At 29.0% G+C, this 20,351-nt stretch overlaps 3 protein-coding genes across 3 annotated transcripts; all 3 read right to left on the bottom strand.

Annotated features, from left to right (window-relative positions):
• Positions 1-230: 230 nt before the first annotated feature.
• On the bottom strand, positions 231-2,784 carry LOC130672868 (peptidyl-prolyl cis-trans isomerase-like 1). Its single transcript, XM_057477634.1, has 4 exons — positions 2,597-2,784; positions 2,281-2,504; positions 1,552-1,659; positions 231-402 (listed from the first exon to the last, which is right to left on the bottom strand). The coding sequence occupies exons 1-4, from the start codon at positions 2,665-2,667 to the stop codon at positions 287-289; spliced, it is 519 nt and encodes a 172-aa protein (XP_057333617.1). The 5' UTR covers positions 2,668-2,784; the 3' UTR covers positions 231-286.
• A 5,638-nt stretch (positions 2,785-8,422) lies between these two features.
• On the bottom strand, positions 8,423-11,777 carry LOC130673071 (uncharacterized). Its single transcript, XM_057477972.1, has 4 exons — positions 11,438-11,777; positions 10,395-10,528; positions 9,950-10,311; positions 8,423-8,902 (listed from the first exon to the last, which is right to left on the bottom strand). The coding sequence occupies exons 1-4, from the start codon at positions 11,581-11,583 to the stop codon at positions 8,726-8,728; spliced, it is 819 nt and encodes a 272-aa protein (XP_057333955.1). The 5' UTR covers positions 11,584-11,777; the 3' UTR covers positions 8,423-8,725.
• Positions 11,778-13,997: 2,220 nt separating this feature from the next.
• Positions 13,998-19,797, bottom strand: LOC130673511 (uncharacterized). Its single transcript, XM_057478535.1, has 4 exons — positions 18,757-19,797; positions 16,894-16,968; positions 16,659-16,814; positions 13,998-15,019 (listed from the first exon to the last, which is right to left on the bottom strand). The coding sequence occupies exons 1-4, from the start codon at positions 19,549-19,551 to the stop codon at positions 14,765-14,767; spliced, it is 1,281 nt and encodes a 426-aa protein (XP_057334518.1). The 5' UTR covers positions 19,552-19,797; the 3' UTR covers positions 13,998-14,764.
• Between the last annotated feature and the right edge of the window lie 554 nt (positions 19,798-20,351).

Genomic DNA, 20,351 nt, shown 5'->3' with positions numbered 1-20,351 from the left:
ATGCCGCCATTTTATTTTGACGTATGATTTTAAGTTTTCTCCAATTTTTAATAATTTATTTTTCAAATATTTAAATTTACCGCGCAAGTAATAAGAATAAGTAATAAGGGTGCATTCTGAAATGCGCTTCGCTACAGCTGCTCGCAGCGCATTTCGGAATGCACTCTATGAGAAAAACAATTTACGAGAATATTTTTTTAAAAAGTTTCAAGATTTTTTATTTTTTATGATAATTAATGTACTTATATTTATAAATAATAAAAATATATTGATGATTTGATTATTATCAAGCATTTCTCACTGAGCCTTTGACAATTTTTACATCATCGATCGGTCGATCATTTTTATCAGTTTCTACGAGGCCTATTCGCTTAACTATTGCCATTCCCGAATGTACCCTTCCTGCAAAATAGAAATATAAAATATAAGTTAATTTGTTTTTCATTATTTTGAGTTTACAAGTCATAGTGTTACAAAAATTAAAATCACAATGGATCTTATTTTATTTCATTAAAATAATTGCCTTTTTATTGTCTATAAGCCAATCATTTTTAAATAGTTCATTTTAAAAGCGATAATTATTTGAAAAACCATAATTTCAATTTAATTTTTTTTTTTTTTCCATGAAATGTAAAAGACCTAGTACCCGATCAGAGAACTAGTACTCGATTACTCCATGTATTTGTATAGATATATTTAGTAAATATAGATATACAAAAAACCGTCTATAAAGCACACCTGCGCTTTCGCGCTTGAGGTGTGCAATACATGAGTGATCAGGTACTGAGTCTCTTACCTCGTAATTGATTTTTAAATATTTTAAATTTCATAAAAAGACTTTAATAAAATCTGGGAGTAATAAAATTGGGAGTAATTACGGACTTTATTTAAATCCGAATTCTCTTCGTCACTCGGAGTACTAGAGTTTAAAAAAAAATTCACCCCCCTTACAAAGCTGTTTTCAGATAAACATTTTAAAAATTAATTGATTAAATTTCTGGTGCGTGTTAGTGTCCGGGAGACTTAATTCATTTGCGACCATATAGAAAAATGATTACTAGATAAATTCTATCACATTTTAGTCGCTCATTTCTCGGAATTTACCGCGCAAAAATTTTCTTCTTTACAAAAAATTTTTTGTATCGCTTGTCTACCTGAAGACGGGACGTTTTTTGCGCAACGAAAAAAAAAATCTACTAGGTGACTGATTTCTAAAATGTTCGGAACTACCCCTCAAGTCGCCCTAAGCAGTCGGATTCCATAAATTTTTTTAAATTTCGTTCCGCGAAAAATGGTCCGATCTTCAGGTGCGTTATCGCATAAGAAACCATACTTTCAAATTGTAATTTCTAGTAAGCCTCAAATAGATTCAAGTTTGCAATGAAAATATTCTTAATGAAATTAAAATTTCATCTCTTAAAAAATTTCTTACTACAAAAACATAAAATTTATTAAACGTCTACTTAATAAATTTACGAAATTAAATTCGGAGCAAGAATTTAGTGAACCATAAATTCAAAATTAATTTAAATAATAAAATGAATGAATTACCAAAGATTGCATGTTTGCCATCAAGCCATTGAGTCGGCGCTAACGTTATGAAAAATTGTGACCCATTGGTATTGGGACCAGAGTTAGCCATTGAAAGTATTCCAGCGCCTAAAATAAATTACAACTTTATCAATTAATATTCAAATTATCTGTTATCATTCCCATGTAAAAAAAATTAGTTCCAAAAAAGTTCCGCATGTGGAACTTCTAAACATGAGATAGATTAAAACTTCGAATGGAACTTTTTTGGAACGTTAGTAATTTGATGGTATAAAAAAAGTTTTTATGAGCAAATTTAAAGTCAGAAAAGGACGTTTTTGAAATTTTTTTGTATATGGAAATTTTAAAAAAGTTCCATAATCACCACTTTTGACTTTTTTATGGACTAAAAAAGCCATTCAAAAATCACTACTTTTGCATCTTTTGTAGACTAAAGACGTTCTAGAAACATTTCAAAATAGTTTAAAAATCTCCACTTTTTAATTTTTTATAGAACTAAAAAAAAACGTCCATAAAACATTCCAAAAAAGTTCCAAGAACGTCCTTCTTTTACTCTAAATCTGCTCATGAAAACTTTTGTTTTACCGTCAAAATTACTAACGTTCCAAAAAAGTTCTATTCGAAATTCTAATCTGTCTTATTTTTAGAAGTTCCACATGTGGAATCTTTTTGGAACGAATTTTTTTTACACGGGTTATCAGTAACATTAACTCATAAATTCAATTATACCTGTGTGTTTCAAATCATCATGAATCTCGTCATCGAAACACTCTCCATAAATTGACACCCCGCCTTTTCCAGTTCCCGTAGGATCACCTCCTTGTATCATAAAATCTCTGATAACCCGATGAAATTTAGTTCCATTATAGTATCCCCTTCTTACAAGTTCTGCGAAATTTCTACAAGTATTTGGCGCGTGTTTCCAATATAATTCGACACCGATTTCGCCCATACTAAAAATATAAACAATACAATTAGGACACAAATTGTTGGTAGTTGAGGTTATTAATTGTTTAGAAATAATAAAATTTTATATTTTACTTACGTAGTTTCTATAAAGACGAAAGGCGGTTGCCAATGTTTGTCAGGAATACCAGAAATATTTGTTAAGGCCATTTTTTAAATTAATTATTTGTTACTTTCTTTGAATTATATTTTAAAATTTTTTGTTTACAAGTTAACGTGCACGTGTGTATTTCATACGGAGTACTTTATTACCTTCAAAGACTAAAATCTCAAATGAAGCTCTATCATAACCAGAAAAACGACAAGGAAACTTCGTGCTGCGCTTAGATGGCGCCTCGTGACTGTTTTTTGTTCAATGGCCACTTTGGCTGGTAAGTTGTCGTCAACTTGAGCGAAGTCTGCAGCCCGAATTGGACGGCGAATTCCCAGCAAAAGTTTAAGGGTATTCCCAGACAATGCCCCCCACTTTTTAAAAATATTCAATTACTTTCAAAAGTCATGATGGCATTAAAATTTTATTAATTAATTAAAAAATAATTGAAGCATTAATTAAAAAATCTGGGCGTCGGTTGACCCTGCGGGCCAGCCCCAAAACTTCCCGCTGTTTTCGAGCTCAAATAGTTCAATAATTGCATTTTATAGACCCATTTTCAGCACTTGAGGGGCCATATGATGGCTGTAGTGTTAATGTCTCGGTGTAAAAATTTTGGTGTGAAAATTACACCAAATTCGGTGTTAAATTTAGATGGTGTGAATTTATAATTTTTACACCGCCAAACGTGTAAATGGATAATTCATGATAATTTCGCGTTAAGAAAATTAATCATACAAATATTTAAATGTTCAAAATATTATTTAATATCAAAATAAAATTAATAGCATTAAAAATGTTCAATGATCGTTTGTTGCTCATTAATCAAAATTACAACGAGTAACGCGGAATGGTGTAAAAAAAGTAGATTAAACGATGTTAAAATTACACGGATGGAAAATTTACACCGAGAGAATTTTACACCGTTATTTCACACTACACAGCCGTGTAAAGTTCTCTGGATCCATTTTTACACCGTAATTTTTTACAGTGTGGTGTTGGTTCAAAACAATTAATTACTAACATCATTAATCCGATAACAATCATTAAAAAATTTTTAGTTAAGTACGGAAATAAAATAAAATAAATAGTATAGGGCCAGACAACGTAAGGACACTAAAGAAAAAATTTCCTTTTTTTTTTTTAATGAATCAATACATGATACATTATAGCTCATTTGCTTAATTAAACTTCTCTAGGGTCATCTGCTTTCTTAAAATTCATAAGTCAAAAATACTCCAACCAGTGATATACTTGGGACTGATTCGCAGTGAATATTCACTGATTTATTTTCCGAGTGGAGGGTAGATTTGATAGGTGCATTTCTTAACTGGTTGACCTGTACACAATTTCGACGAATGGTTATAGTCACAGCAATCTCCCTCGTCCCCGCACTGCAATAAAAAAAATTTGTAAATCGATTGACCCTGCGGGCCAGCCCTAAAACTTCCGGCTGTTTTCGAGCTCAAAGAGCTCAAAACCGTAATTTTAAATATTTTTAACTTGACAGATACAGGCACTCGGCTACGATTCTGAAAATAATCGCCGACATCTGATGAAAACTTTATTTTCACGAATCGAGGTGAAAACAGTAACTTCCCGAATTTTTCGAAAATCTTTGATGTTCTTAGCGGGAAGTTAAAATCTTTTAATACCATATTAATAAATAATAATCATTGTAATAAATACTAGGGTCATATACTGTAAAAAGATTGCGGAGTGAACGCGCATTAAATCCAGAGTAAATGCGGAGCGGTTGATTTTTTATTTATTTAATCTACTCGGAGTGAAACTCACTCCGAAGAGGAGTTTATTTTAAGATCAAAATTCCGAGTCAGAGTGAATGCGGATTTAAATAAAATTCAGATCACTTCGAAATCCTTCCGCTGAAAACAAAACTGTCTATTTACTCTGTACGTGCCCTGATGTTTTTTTAACTCCAAGTGACAGAGTGCATTTGGATTTAAATAAAATCTGAATTCACTCCCAATTTTTTTTTACAGTGTATAGAATAAAGTACGTAACTGCGAGCCCTCTCCCTGCCATAACTATGAACAAAATATTTAATATTGCACTGTAAAAAATTTGTCAAGTGAACGCGGATAAAATCCGGAGTGAATGCGGAACGGATGACTGTTTATTTATTTTATTCTCTCAAAGTAAAGTTTACTCCGAAGGGGAGTTTATTTTAATATTTAAACTCCGAATCTGAGTGAGTACGGATTTGAATAAAATTCAGTACTACGATAAAAAGACAAATTCCCTATTTACTCCGTATGCAAAGTAATTTTTTTGTAAAAACTCTAAAACTCCGAGTGATAAGGGGAATTCGGATTTAAATAAAATCTGTAATCACTACGAATTAACTTCCGATATTTTACAATGTAATGTGTAGATTTGGGTGGCGCAAAAAAACCGACTATTTTTTATTTTTTCGATCTCGCATGAAAATTTGTTGGTTTACGATGTTTTGAGAAGCCTCGCCAAAAATCAGCTCGATAAAAAATTTTCAAGAGGTCGCTCACGAATTTTGAAAATATAAAAAATGATGGAAATTCGGAATTTTATTTCTAAATTTTTTTCTTTCTCGTGGCAGCAATAGTTTATACTTGTAAAATCATGACTATGCTGAAAATTTCAGCCCAAAATTTGAATATTTGAACGGCGCTCAAGAATTTTGAATATTAACTGATAATATGTAACTAATAGTTTGAATTAGTTTTTATAACTCAATTATTGTCATTTTACTTAAATATAAATTTAGCATAACCAAAAATATACAGGACAGTCTTAAACAATAAAATTTGGTAAGTTTTGAATAAGCGAAAAAACCTAAAAATTGAATCAAAAAATAAACAAATATGTAAAAAACTTATTATTTCTATTTCTCGGGTTATATTTTCATTCAATGTCATACAAATTGATGGTGAGAAAATCGAGAAGCTTTATTATTAATATTTAAGGGTCACTCAAAAAGGTCCAAAAGACAGCACTCGGAAACATTCAAAATTCTTGAGTGAGGTTTAAATATTTAAATTTTGGGCTGAAATTCTCAGCGTAGTCATGATTTCACAAATATAAACTATTGCTGCCACGAGAAAGAAAAAAATTTAGAAATAAAAATCCGAATTTCGATTATTTTTTATATTTTCAAAATTCGTGAGCGACCTCTTGAAAATTTTTTATCGAGCTGATTTTTGGAGAGGCTTCTCAAAACATCGTAAACCAACAAATTTTCTTGCGAGATCGAAAAAAAAAAATAGTCGGTTTTTTAGCGCCACCCTAGTGTAGATTTACAAAAATATCAATTCTATACATACCACATCTCCCAAATCTTGACATCCTTTCTTATGTGTAACACAACTCTCGGTTAACAAAATAATGGCCAGTACGATACCCAAAATTAAATAAATTTTTATCGACATTTTATTTATTTAATTATTATACTGTTCAAAATATTTGAATAAAAATATATTTATTCTTGTGAGAAACAAAATTCAAAATTTATTTATGCTGGCAGTTAGTACGAGCACTGTGGAGTAGCAATTTCAGTATAATTGGTAATAGACTGATTCATATATTTATATATATATATATATGAGTACCTACTCAAAAAATGCTATTAAAATTTTTTTTTAAACTGATGACAGTATTGCGAGGTAAAAACACCTTATATAAGTCATATTGAGTTCAACCAACGCCAATAATGATTATCATTTTAATTAACATTTGACATAAATTTTTATGTGAAAGAATAGTCTTTATTTTTCAGCTTCTTTCGATACTTAGATATATTTTTGGGGAATAAAATGTCATTTATCGTAATTAATTTCAAAAATAGATAAGAAAGTAATTACGTGAAATTAATTAAATTTCAAACTCAAATTTTAAAGTCGTAAAACTATTTGGAGTGTTCATGGATTTTAATTCACTGCGTCACTCGGAGTTCCGGAGTTTATATAAAAATCACTCCAAATACGGAGTAAATAGAGAGTTTGTTTTTTCAGATGAGTGATTTCGAAGTCTTCTGAATTCCATTTTAATCCGCATTCACTCCGATTTGGAATTCTAATATTAAAATAAACTCTTTTTAAGTTTCAACATTAAATTAAACTCCCCTTCGGAGTGAATTTTTCTCTTATGAGAAAAAAAAAAAAAAAAAATTTGGGCATGCGCCATTCTTCTCGCAAACAGAAGCAAAATATTCAAAAGAATCTACTGGTTTCTTTAAGCAAAAGAGGTGAGAATATTTTTACCTTTTTTCGTTTTGGAAATATAGTATATCGGAACAACTTATCCCCGGAACCTTAAGGCAAGGTCTCCCCTACTACCATAAGTAGTAATTGTATTTTTATTATAATTACTATTATTAATAGTTATTAGTAATAAATTATTACATTACTACCTCTTTCAATAATATTAGTATTTTTATTATTACCATTATTATTCATAGTTATTTAACTACTATTGTATTTAACAGTTACTCTATTTCTATTATTGATAGCAAGTGATACATTGTCATCATTAACCGCAATTACATGAACATGAACATGTATTTTCATTATGATCAAAATCTTCAAAAGAAGTTTTTACAATATCATCATTGAAAGAATTTTCATTTTCATTATTATTATTAATTGCCGAATCGAATAAGTCTGCATTATTTGAATCTTTTTCCATAGGACTGATGAGATCATTCGAAAAACATTCGATTGTATTAAACTGAGTGCGATAACAATCTTCATTTTTTACCACTGGATTATTATTTTCAACTGAACGCGCCTTTAATAAATCAAAATATCTCATTATTATTTTATTCTATCATCACTACAGCATATAATATATAATATATATTAAATTCGTTATATTATTAGGTGTGTGCAAGAAGTGTTCTAATCGAATGTTACAATTCAATTCGAAAAGCCGAATAATTTGACTTGGATTTAAATTTTTTTAATGAATTAAAAATTCACTAATATTAGAAAATTTCAGATTCGAAGATTTCAGTTCGAAGATTTTTGCTCTCTACTTAAGATTGATACTAGAGTATGTGATAAATTATAAAAAAAAATTTTAATGCATATTTAATTTTACAACTTTTAAAATTAAATATATTAAAAAAATAGCGAATAATTAAAAATTTGAAATTTATTCAAAAAATTTAAAAATAACTTCGACTTTTCGAATTATCCGTAAGTTTGAATTATATGCACACATCTGATAATTATTTTAATTTATTTGTTAATTATTATTACCTTCATTTCAGCGAACAAACTTATGAAAAAGAAAATCCAAAAATTTTTCAGAAACATTATTATTATTTTATTTTTATGAAAAATAAAAAATTAACTGAACTCATATGCTGCTAAGTGTATTATTGACCGTTTAATTTTGTGATAGGTATTTATATTATTGCTATTATCATTATTATTTTAGATTAGAGAGATATCGTCTTTTTGACAACAGCAATCCAAAGATAATTTTGTTTTTCATGTTTTGATCAACTTGAATTGTTATTATTGTTAAACTTATTGCGACCCAATTATAACATTAAGATTGATATATTTTTGAACTCATTGATTTCCAATTATAGGAGTTGTCCTTGAAAAGACTAAGATTGATCAGAGTTACGATTAATGAATGAATGGGATATTATGAGGTTGCTCAAGAATTTAAACATGAAAGTTATTTTAAAAATCTACAAAAATTTAATATTTTTTCTTTTATTTACGACAAACTATATTACATGAAAAGTTAATGATCTATTTAAAATTCAATCTTCAATTATCAGTTTTAATTGATAGCTAAAGAATTTTAAGTTTGCTAGTATTCACCGGAAATGTCAAACAATATTGAAATTGATTATGATTTCAATTTTGACCTTGAATAACGCTCACGGAACAATTATTCTTGGTTGGAATATTCTATGATATAGAACATATATAGTGACATATGGAGTCACGTGGGGCAAGTGTGCGCAATAAGTAAGTGTACGCACCCTTGTCCCACATGACCGTGTTATTATTCAACAATATAATCAGAGTATATGATATATATGATTCATTTCAGAACTATAATATTTCTTATCGTCTTCAATCACAATAACTTATTTGAAAGTTACTTTAAATAAGACAATTTTTCTTTTATCCACTTTTCTTCTTGCTTTACCCCTGAATATTCATACCAACCATTATGCAATTGACTTGTCAATAATCCAGCTAGTGAGTATTGTGAGAAGTAACTATCATTTCGTCGGCATAATATAGGACTGCCCAATAAACCCCGTTGAGTATCCTAATAATAATTTATATTGATCATATTATTATCTTAGTTACGATGGTGACAATATGTAATAAAGAAAAAGAAAATTAAGTAACATATGAGAGATCAGAGTACGATGGGTTGATATCTGAGAAAGGAAAAATTAAAAACTAAATTTAGCAAAATTGACAATTTTCGAGCTCTCCCCAAGTAACACATGCTTGAGCAAGATTCTGGTGCCAGTGTATTGAGCAAAACCTCTGGTCACTAGTGTCTTTTTCTACATATGGGTCTTGCGCAAGATCATGTAGCAAGAAATCGTCATCAAGACTTGCGCATGACTTGCTCAAGGCATTGTACACAAGAATATTGAAGATATCTTAGATACGGTGCAGTTTAAAAGTTCCTGATACATTTCTTGCACCAGTAACTTACGCATGGCTTGCTCAAGATTTGCTCAAGGCTCAAGGTCTATTTTGAGACTTGAGCAAGTCAAGCGCAACTATTTTCAACTATAGTCTTCCTCCAGAATTAAGTTATAATCTGGCGTGAATTTCTTGCGTACACTCTAAAACCAAGTGTGTTACAAGTGTATTATTTTAACACATATTAAATGTGTTCTATGTTCAAGGCCATAAACAAAACTATAGTTTTTTGTAGTCACTTAAAACACATTTCACGGTGTGTTAAAAATCTATAGATTGCTTATGGCGTTTCAATGTTATTCGACAAGTGTGTTAATTTCGACTACACAGTTGGTTTTAGAGTGTAAGACTTGCACTAGATTTGCTAGTGAAATCTAGCCACAAGTGTCTGCAGCATAAGACACATAGGTAGGAAAAGACTAACGTCTATCGAACTTGAGACCAGACTTGCTCAAGTCTTGAACAAGATTGTTATATAGGTCCGCTAGTTCGGAGTATGTAAAACATCTTACTCGGGGACTAAAAATAGTCTTTTAATAGCGCTTATATATTTTGAAAATATGTGAAAAATATACTCAGAGATTTCAAATTTGTCGTAGTCACATGTCGAGCTCTGATCTTTATTGATATTAATTAATATTGGTTGTAAACTTACATATGATTTGAGATTCAATTTGTCTAGAGTACCGAAGAAATTAGCATCCGAATCAAATTCAATGGATACATTATTATTTGACTGATACAAGTAATCGTAGGTCTTATTATATCTACCAAAAAGCTCAGAACGAGTCATGATTGATTCTCTAATTTTTTTGGGTGTATAACTACTGGTTTCGTCATCTTCCATAAATATTAGATGGACACATTCTTTTTCAACGTTTGCATCATAAATATCTTTCAATGACAATGATTGTGAAATATTCATTGGTCTCAAAGAATCGATTGGATGTTCGAAAGACATTATGACAATGCCTGGAACTGTATCTTTACCGATCCACTTTATGTTCTGTTCATTAGCTATGATCATTGTAATATAAAGTAATGTAAAATATTGTTGCGCTGAAGTAAAAATATATTTAGATATTAGGGAATTGACTTACTATATCCAAATGTTGTCAATCTATGCGAAAGATGGCCTTCAATTGATGTTATTTTATACAACTCATTTTTATTTAAATATGCAACAGTGAAATCACTCTTCCAGCTAAAAACTCCAGTTGCATAGGATTCGTAACTGAATTAAAATTATTACGAAAATAATTTAAGTGAAGTAATACAAATATTTTATATTTTTAATAAGATGTAAAAATAGGAAGAGACCAATAGCGATACATTCTCTAATAGCGGGGCAATAATTATTTCTTTTGATATATAAAAAAAAAAATCAGAACTATGATAATAATTTTGCTTTTATTTTTTTTTTTTTTGTACGCACGGTTGCTAACAAAATTTAGTGTTTGTGAGTATTTTTGAATTAGAAATTTATTAATTTTTATACTTCGCAATATTGAAAACAGTTTTCGAGTCACTTATAACAAGGGTTCAAACGCATAGATGTAAAAACATGACATTTTAAACCTGTCAATGACTCGCTATTAAATTTTAGAGCTTCCCACCTGTTGCTTTATGATTGACTGTACTATTATCGAGTTTTCACAGCTTTTCTCAAATTTTATTTTCTTTCACGTTAGTATTAACCCGTCAGCACTCCCGTGATTTTTAGTGTCTCGTTTGCGCTGTATGTATAAGTAGTTCTTATACTTAACTATAGAACTCATTCATTCTTATAACATCTCGATCAGAATTTATGAGAAACTATTGGATTCTATGGGTTTTTCTAAACAGGGCTGTGAGCAAAATGCTCATAACGGGAGTGCTGACGGGTTAATTGTGGTACATCTTTTATAATGTTTTAAAATTCTTCAAATATTGTTACGTCTATTAAAAGTTTCAATTTAAAAGTGTTACTATTTTATAACTAAATTCGTTACTGAAATTTCCGAATTTCCTTAGCTGTATCACTTTTGGTCTCGTTACCCGACGAATAAGTTTTTTTTTTAAATTTAATATTGGAATTAATTTAAAATGTTTGAAAGTAATTAATTAATTAAAAATGACCATCTTAAATAGACATAATACTAACGGTTGAGCACATTGTTCAGCAGTAACAAGTGCGTTTGGATGAATCAAAATGCCCAAACACCGGTAAACCCATATTTCAGATGAAACTTGTTGATATATGGGTAAAACCCATTCAATATTGTTCTCTTCCAGCCATTTTTTCCACATATAAGTCTTTTTTGGAGTTTTGATTGTTGAAGACAGTACATAAGTTTCTTTCTCTCTACAAGTGATAATTATAATTTATACATTTTTTTCTATAAGGTAAGAGACCCATACGGAAAGATTGGAACCCGACTGGTTACTGTTCTGCACCCGACTCAGTACGGTGCTGGAAGAAAATACTCGATTGTGGTGCAGCACCACACTGATTACTGTGCGAAACCTGACTGAGTCAGATGTCTATATCACTCAGTCAGGTTCCAATCTTTCCGTGCAGTACCCGATCAGGGAACTAGTACCCGATCACTCATGTATTTTTATATCTATATTTACTAAATTTTACTAAGTCTAGATATACAAATACATGGAGTGATCGGGTACTAGTTCCTGATCGTGTACTAGGTCTTTTACTTTATATTATTATTTCATTACATATTAGAAAATGAAATCTTTTATTGAAAGTCGTTGAATCAAAATTAATAAGTTTAGGGTATTATAAAATCAATTTGAAAAGTCTTAAAAAAAAAGAAAAAAAAATACGGGAATTCAACAAAAATTAAAGACCATGTCATTATACACTGAGAGAAAAATAAATTTCAAAAATGAATAGAAATTTTAAGATGACAATTTTAAACATCGTACTTGAAACAATAGAAACCCAGGATAAAGTTTAATAACAGAATGTTTCTGTTATTCAAATATGTTAAAGTAAGATGAAAATTGTTGTTAGTATGAACTACGTAATATTGAAAGAAATTTATTAGAATTCACTATAGAGGTGTATTAAAAATCGCTTCAATTAACAGCGATATTCAATAAAGCGTTTTATCAATTATTTTTCATAATGTGAGTTTATAGTTATCTCTAAACTATAGTTTCGTATAAGTGTAGCACATAATCTACCTAGCTTGGGGGTATACGTATGACTTGACTTTGTTTATTACGGCCTTTGAAGGCAATATACATTTTTATGAACGTAATGCGTCTTAACTTTTTTTATTCAGTTTAAAAACAGATCATCGACAGCCATTTTGTAAAAATAACTTTCAAAATAATTATTTTATCGACAAATGATCCAAGTAAATCGAGATATAGAAAGTCGTTTCATTGATTTCAGTTAATTTGATGCAAGATTTTAGCGTTTGATTTAATAAGAAAAATATTTCGGGGTTTTTGAGTCAATGGATAGTAATCATTTTTTTTCTGTTGAGATTTTCAAATATTTCTTTTACTATAAATATAAACTCATATATTATTTCTTGTTTTTTGTAATTAAGAAGACATACAATTCCTCTAAAATATTTTTTCTAGATTATTTTAAAAAACAGAATACATAGTTTTTTGCGTACATCAGAATTAAGCATTTTTTAAGTAACTATATTTCGTTTCAATCTCTTTTATCACGGAAGAAAGTAGTCTACATATTTTTCAATCATAAATTTATAAAAAATTAAAACACATACGAAATTCAATATCATAATATTTACAACAACAACTGAAATATTGATCACTTTTCGTAACAGTACAAAATGAAGCTATTCAGCAAATGTAATACGTATTCAAAAATTACCTTCTTTCATGCAAATCAGAAAGTGATGCAAATAAAAAAATCATTAGAAACGCTACACATGATGCTAATAATAATCTTGAATAATCGACCTTATTTATCGATTCCATGGCAGTGTACTTTGTCATCCTCTTATTTTAAATTTATTTATTTATTTTGATATATACTACACAAGTTTTGAAACTTCACAATTAACACTCAAAGAATGATACTAATCAGCGTTAGTTACACTGTATACCTGTTATCAGACCATTAAGCCTGAAATAGATTTGTCATGAACAATAGTATAAATTCTATTGTTACAACGCTTTTTATTTAAACCAAAAATATACTGTAGTCACTTAAGAACCTCCCACTCTTAGCTACAAAAACAATTAAGTATGTACGTTATCGTAACAAAGTAATTGGGCATAGCATGCGTTAGCATCCTCACATACGCGGATTGTGATTAATGGATGTTCTGTTTTTCATTTATGATGTTCATTTATATAGTGTAAAAAATTTGCGAAAACGCGGGTTAAATCCGAAGTGATTTCGAAGCGGATGACTGTTTATTTACTTAATTTCCTGCTCGGAGTGAATTTCATTCCGAAGGGAAGTTTATTTGAATATTAAAATTCCGATTCAGAGTGTACGTGGATTGAAACGAAATCTAGATACCTCTGAAATCACTCCGTAGAAAAGACAAACTCCCTATTTACTCCTTATACGGAGTAATTTTTTAAAAAACTTCGAATTCTGAGTGGATTCAGATTCAAATAAAATCCTAATCACTCCGTTTTTGAAGTGTAGATAAATAAGGATATATAATACAGATAATTTTATTTAATTGAAAGTTATATACCAAAGAATGTAAACTCATTATTATTGTTATTTTTTCATCGGTCAATAAATTTTAATATAAAAAATCACCATGAGCTTTTGCACATCAGCTCAAAATACATAACAATATCGTGCGTACAATATTTGATTCTAGTATTTGATTACATATTTAATAGGATTTTCTTGTTGCTTCATTTTATACACTAATATATTTTTATTAATATCCTTCCATTTATTATTATTAATTACAAATTAATTAAAAAACAATTATTTTTTTTACATAAACAATCATATATTTTTTTCTCACATATTTGTCTGTAATAAAATAGTGTAGTAATCAAATACAGCTAAAATGATTTGCAAAGAAAAGTAACTTATTGTTGTCCTTTATAAATAATGTCATGATTAAAAATATTCAAGTAAAGGAAATTTTCTAAGAATCATAAATTTGATTATTAAAATAATTACAATTAAATTACGAGTTGGGAAAATTTTTGTTTACCCAATGACGTATCAGAATATAGATACCTACTCTATTAATAATGTGAGCTACACATAAAAAATGATTTCTTGGCATGAAAAATTTTTAGTCTCCCAAAGAAATTTTCATTTGCCCCAAGACATTTTTTGCTTTATGAATTAAAAACGAAAATTATCTTGGGGTGGAAAAGAAATTCTTTGCGTCAATAAATTTTTTCTAGTCGTAAGAAAACTTTTGTTTCCATTTCATAATGCAAATTTTTTTTGCGCCAAGAAATAAATTTTTTCTGTCTATACAATACACAAATTTGAAATTAATCACAGATTATAATAACTATTGACATGAAAAAGGAAAAATATAAGAACATAAGTGATTACTCCAAACGCATGATTATTAGAAAGTCTATCACAAAATCTCTCTAACACGTTCAATTTTACGAACAGCAATAATAGAAACCACTTAACTTTTTGAATGTAGGTGTTTGGTAACTCGTAAAGGTTGCATAGGTCATTAGCACGTAAAGTTGGCACAGCAAGAAGTACTTTGGTAGTCATAATAACAATAAATAAACTCTGAAAATAATAAAAAATTAATAATTCTTCTGTTTAGTGATGATTAAAAAAATATCTACACGGAAAGAAAATTATGGGAAGTTTTGCTATACATTATGGGAATGGTTCCCATAATGGAATGGGAATAGTACCTATACTATTATAGGGATCGTTCCTATAATTTATGGGAAAAGTTCCCATAATAGTATGAGAATAGTTCCCATACCATTATGGGAACCATTCCCATAATGGTATGGAAATAGATCCTATACCAATATGGAAGCCATTCCCATAATATTATGGGAACTTTTCCCATAATGGTGTGGGAACTATTCCTATAATATTATAGGAACTATTCCCATTATGTTATGGGAACCACTCAAATAATATCATAAAATTTTCATTTTTTGCAAAACAGTGTAAAAATTTCCCGAATATTATGGAGAGATCCAAATGAAGCTTCTTCGACGCTAAATTTGTTAAAAAAAATTTTTTTGTTAAAAATTTTAATATTTTTGCTAAATATGGATTTTTTTTTCAATGTTTGAATTTTTGTTTCTATACTTGATCAAATTTCTGTGTATTGTAAAAGTAATTGCCACACTTTTCTTTAAATTAATTTTTTCATGATAGTATGGGAACCATTCCCATAATGGTATAGGAATAGTTCCTATACCATAATGGGAATTATTTCCATAATATTATGGGAATAATTCCCATAATGGTATAAGAACTATTCCTATACCATTATGGGAACTATTCCTATGATTTTATTGGAATAGTTCCCATCATGGTATAGGAATAGTTCCTATAATGTTATGGGAATGATTCCTATAATTTATAGGAATAGTTCCTATAATTTATAGGAATATTTCCTATATAGGGGAGGGAGGGGCAAAAGGGGGTACTTAAGGAAATACCAAGTTTTCGAGGACTCAAATACGCTAAATCTTTTTTTTTTAATGATATTCAAAGTAAATAGAAGAAATTTTCATTTACCGTCGAAAAAAAAAAATTATTATTTCTGCGGGCAAAATGGGGTACCTCCTAAAAAAAGGTAAAAAAAAAATTCTGGATTTTAAACGAATTTGATTAAGTTGGATTTTTTTTAAAGTTATTTACATGAATAAAAATTATATTTTACATGTTAATTGGATACAAAAGAAGAAAAAAAATTTTTAATAGTTTTTATCATAAAACAAACGTCATTATTATTTTTTAACTGACAATTGATTTGTGAAAAAGTTTATCAAAAAAAATTCAAAGTAACGCTTAATTATATTTACAGAAGTGATTTTGGAATGTTTAAAAACCATTTAAAACATGAAATTTTTTTTTATCAAATTTTAGGGGTACCCCGTTTTGCCTACCCTACCCCTTCCCTTATTATAGAAATGATCCTCATAATATTATAGAAAATATTCCTATAAATTATAGGAACCATTCCTATAATTAGAGGAACCATTCCCATAACGTTATGGGTATCATTCCCATAATTATAGGAACTATTCCTATAATTATGGGAAACATTCCTATAATTATAGGAACTGCTCCCATAATATATGGTTGTAATTCCTATGATGATATAGGAAAAAATTCCACAAAATTATGGGAACAGTTTCCATAATTTTCTTTCCGTGTATATAATTATGATATTTACCAATGTCAAAATAGAGATATCCTTCAAAATGTTGGCATCAATCGGAGACTGATTAACTTCAGAAGTCCAGATGAATCTCCGCATTCTTTCAAAGAACGGTCTAGGAACATCAGGTATAGAATATACGGATTTATGCGTATGTGAGAACTCTTGTAACTGTAACATTAAATAATTATGTTAATATTTAAATTGTTACGTACGGAATGTATGTAAAAAGTAAAATTAAATATATTACAGCTGCTTCAACTCGGACACTATTTTTCCCACTTTTTTTCAGTATCTCCTCTACAGTTTTTTTAATACTATGGATCTAAAAACAAAAAAAATAACGTAATTTTTTTATCTAATAATAGCTTCAATTTAATAACTTATTACTCAATTACTTGGATTTTTTCATCATATACAGAAAAAAACGGATTTCAAAGTTTAAGTTTAGACAAAAAATGGACGAATTTTTATTATGCTGACGAGCAAATTTGAAAAAGGAAGTTGATTTAGATAAATAATATTCATTGCAATTTATAGATAAGTTTTAAGTGTAGGGGAGGGTGGGGCAGAGCCGCCCCCCTAAGCCAATTATTACTATTATTATTAATAAATTGTTTTCATCATTAAGACTGTATTTCTTTCTCTTGGCATCTATTTTTGGTTTTATATTACTCGAAAAAACTTTTTTAAGGTGTAATTAATCGTTCTCTCTCGATTACCTTAATTACTAATTGTTATTTAATAAAAAAAAAAAAAAACAATTCTATAGTTTTCCTTAATTTAAAAAATTTATCAACTAAAAAAAAAAATTTAATTTTTGTAAATTTTTAGTGACCAAATTTGCCTCTTACATGGAGAAACGGCCGAAAAATTGCCCCAAATGTCATGCGTAGGGGTAAAAATGCGCAAACATATCGGATTAATAGTAATTAGTCGAAAAAAAAAAATTTTTTTTTTTCATCAAAATTTCAGGGGGCCGCTCTGCCCCACCCTCCCCTATAATAATTTTTTGGCGACTCAACTTCCTGTTTAAAGTTTGCTCGACAGCATAATAAAAATTTGTAAATTTCGTAAGCCCATTTTTCTTTGTGTACAATTACGATGTGGAATGTAACCCGAAACCATTAATATATCTGATAACTTTCACAGAAAAAAGAATTTCTTGGTGGAAGAAGTGTTTTGCATTATGAATTGAAGACAAAAATTTTTTGAAGACTATAAAAAATTTACTGGCGAAAGAATTTTTCCTCACCTCAGAATATTGTTTTTTGTTCCAGAAAAATTTTTTCTCGCCCCAAGGAAATTTCTGATTTCAATTTATAATTAAAAAAGTTTCTTTGGTCAAGTAAAAATTTTTTGCGCTACCCTGATTAAGAAATATGATTTGCTCCATGTTAAGTGTATATCTATATATTCGTCGATTCAAATTGTTTTAAATCATTTCAAATTATTTTGAATCATTCCAAATCATTTTTTTTAATCAGGGCAAGAAATCTTTTTTCTGTGTACTTTTGACATAAAGGAAAAATTACTATTCCGTATGTAAAAGATACAAACGCTCAGTAATTTTAAATTTATGATAGAAAATTTATGATATTGAAATTAGCCGTTCTAATAATTTTTTGATTATTTTCCAAGACGATAAATTATAAAAAAAAAATATTTGGAAATTTCGTACTAATTAATTTGTTGAAAAAAAAATTCAAAAATTGTTGACTGCCTGTCAATTTTGTAATCATGATAATTTTACTTATAAATTAGTCATATTTAACTTTTGCCAAAAGTAAAAGCTATCGGATCCCATTAGGATTTCGATTACTTCCCACAAAGTAATACAGGCTTACTTCTTTTCCACGTACACGGAAATTTGTAAACAAACGTTAATTTGTTTTTGTCAAAGTAAACTTATCATTACTTAGAACAACAATATATTTAATAAGATTATTATTATCATGAAATAACTGAATATTCTAAAGTACGCAGATTATAATTTTCAACGAATTAACATCGTTTAATCCAACCGTGTAAATAACTAATAAGAAGTAAGAGTAGTAAAATGAAATAATCAAGGAATGTATCGAAGTGTAAATAAATAATATTTAAGTATTACCTGATCTTCTATAATGAAAAAATAAACAGCACGACAAAGAAAGAAGATTAATAACAGAAAAACATCTATGAGTTCTAGGTTAGCTTTGCTACTGCATCTACCTTCAGTAAAGTATGCTTTGATTGTGTAAGTTGAAAATAATGTCAGTTTCGTTATCAAATGAATGGATGCTACTAAAATCGAATTTTCATAAATATCCGAAGTTCCATTCCAATACGTACATATTTTTATATTGACTACATTGAGCTCATTAATAATGCCGGTGATTGATTCTTCACAAGCTCGTTTTCTATCTGGTCTAATTGTCTCCAATTCATTAATTTTACGATCAATATTTTCGATTATTTCTGATGTTCTTAGTAATTTTTTGCTAGTAAAGACTAAAGCTGGTAAATATGATATCACAATATACAAATTAAAGTAAACTGATACATCCCAGTATGGATTTCTAATTGATGTTAAGCTGAACATTCCAGCCAAAAATGTAATCAACAGAAATATTCTGTCACTCAAATTCTGAGTAAATAAATATCCGTTGGGACTATCAGTTGTATCACTTCCTAGACTTCTTATGATGTACACGTAGTCATCTATAAGAGGATGATCCATGCTACTATTATAATCCTTAATCACTGAGGAGAAAGCCATCATGTTATATGATATTACGCCGAACGTTAATAATATTTCTTGATAAAAAAAATAGTCGTCTTCATGGTATTTGAATTGAGAATAATCGAGTAGTATGAGGAGATTATAGAGGCTACCGAAGAAATAGAATACCGAATAGAAGATCATTTTGATTTTTATTGTTCGTCGTTAGTCCTTTCACTTTTTAATTCAAAAAATTTAAGCACTATATTGAGTTTATTACACCGATATCAGGTTACTGAAGACTTGTTTATATATGTTTCAATTACGATACTAGATCACTTTGTTTTGTTCACTGTTTCACGATGGAAGACTACGACTGACTAAATTGGAAGAATGAAAATGGTCAAGCGTACGTCAGTGACGCGCTTTACTGAATGCACTTACGATAGTAATATTAAATATGGCTGCTACGATTGGTGAAAATATAGTGGTACCAAAAAAGAACGCTTTACACACCAGCACAAGAAGTACTGGTCTATTATTAACCGCGCGTAAATTAAAATTATATTAATCGCATTTAGACGATCATGTTTTTTTTAACGTCACGAGGGATTTTTATACATAAACAAGAGATGGAAAAACAAATAAATTTTATTAGTTTACTCTTATTATTATTATGATATTTAGGTGAAAAAGATAATATATTTTTTTGATAAATCTTAAACAATTTTCAAATTAATGTTATTATCAATGAATAAATAGAACGATTTTGAACCAAAGAATAAAATTTCTTTGAAAATTCTTTCTTGATCCAAGTGAAATTTCTTATTTGATCGGAGGAAAAAATGATTTAAATTGAGAAATTATATTTTTCATAGAAGATATACTCGAACTCGGGCGTAACAATAATTTGATCAAAAGCAGTAAGGTTCATTAATAATACCACTCTCTTCTCAGATCTCGAAGTTATTGTTAAAGACTTTATAATATTGTAAATCACTTCG

Source organism: Microplitis mediator, chromosome 8, assembly GCF_029852145.1.
Source record: "Microplitis mediator isolate UGA2020A chromosome 8, iyMicMedi2.1, whole genome shotgun sequence".
In the NCBI taxonomy this organism is placed as follows: Eukaryota; Metazoa; Arthropoda; class Insecta; order Hymenoptera; family Braconidae; genus Microplitis; species Microplitis mediator.
This window is presented reverse-complemented; position numbering and strand designations above follow the sequence as displayed.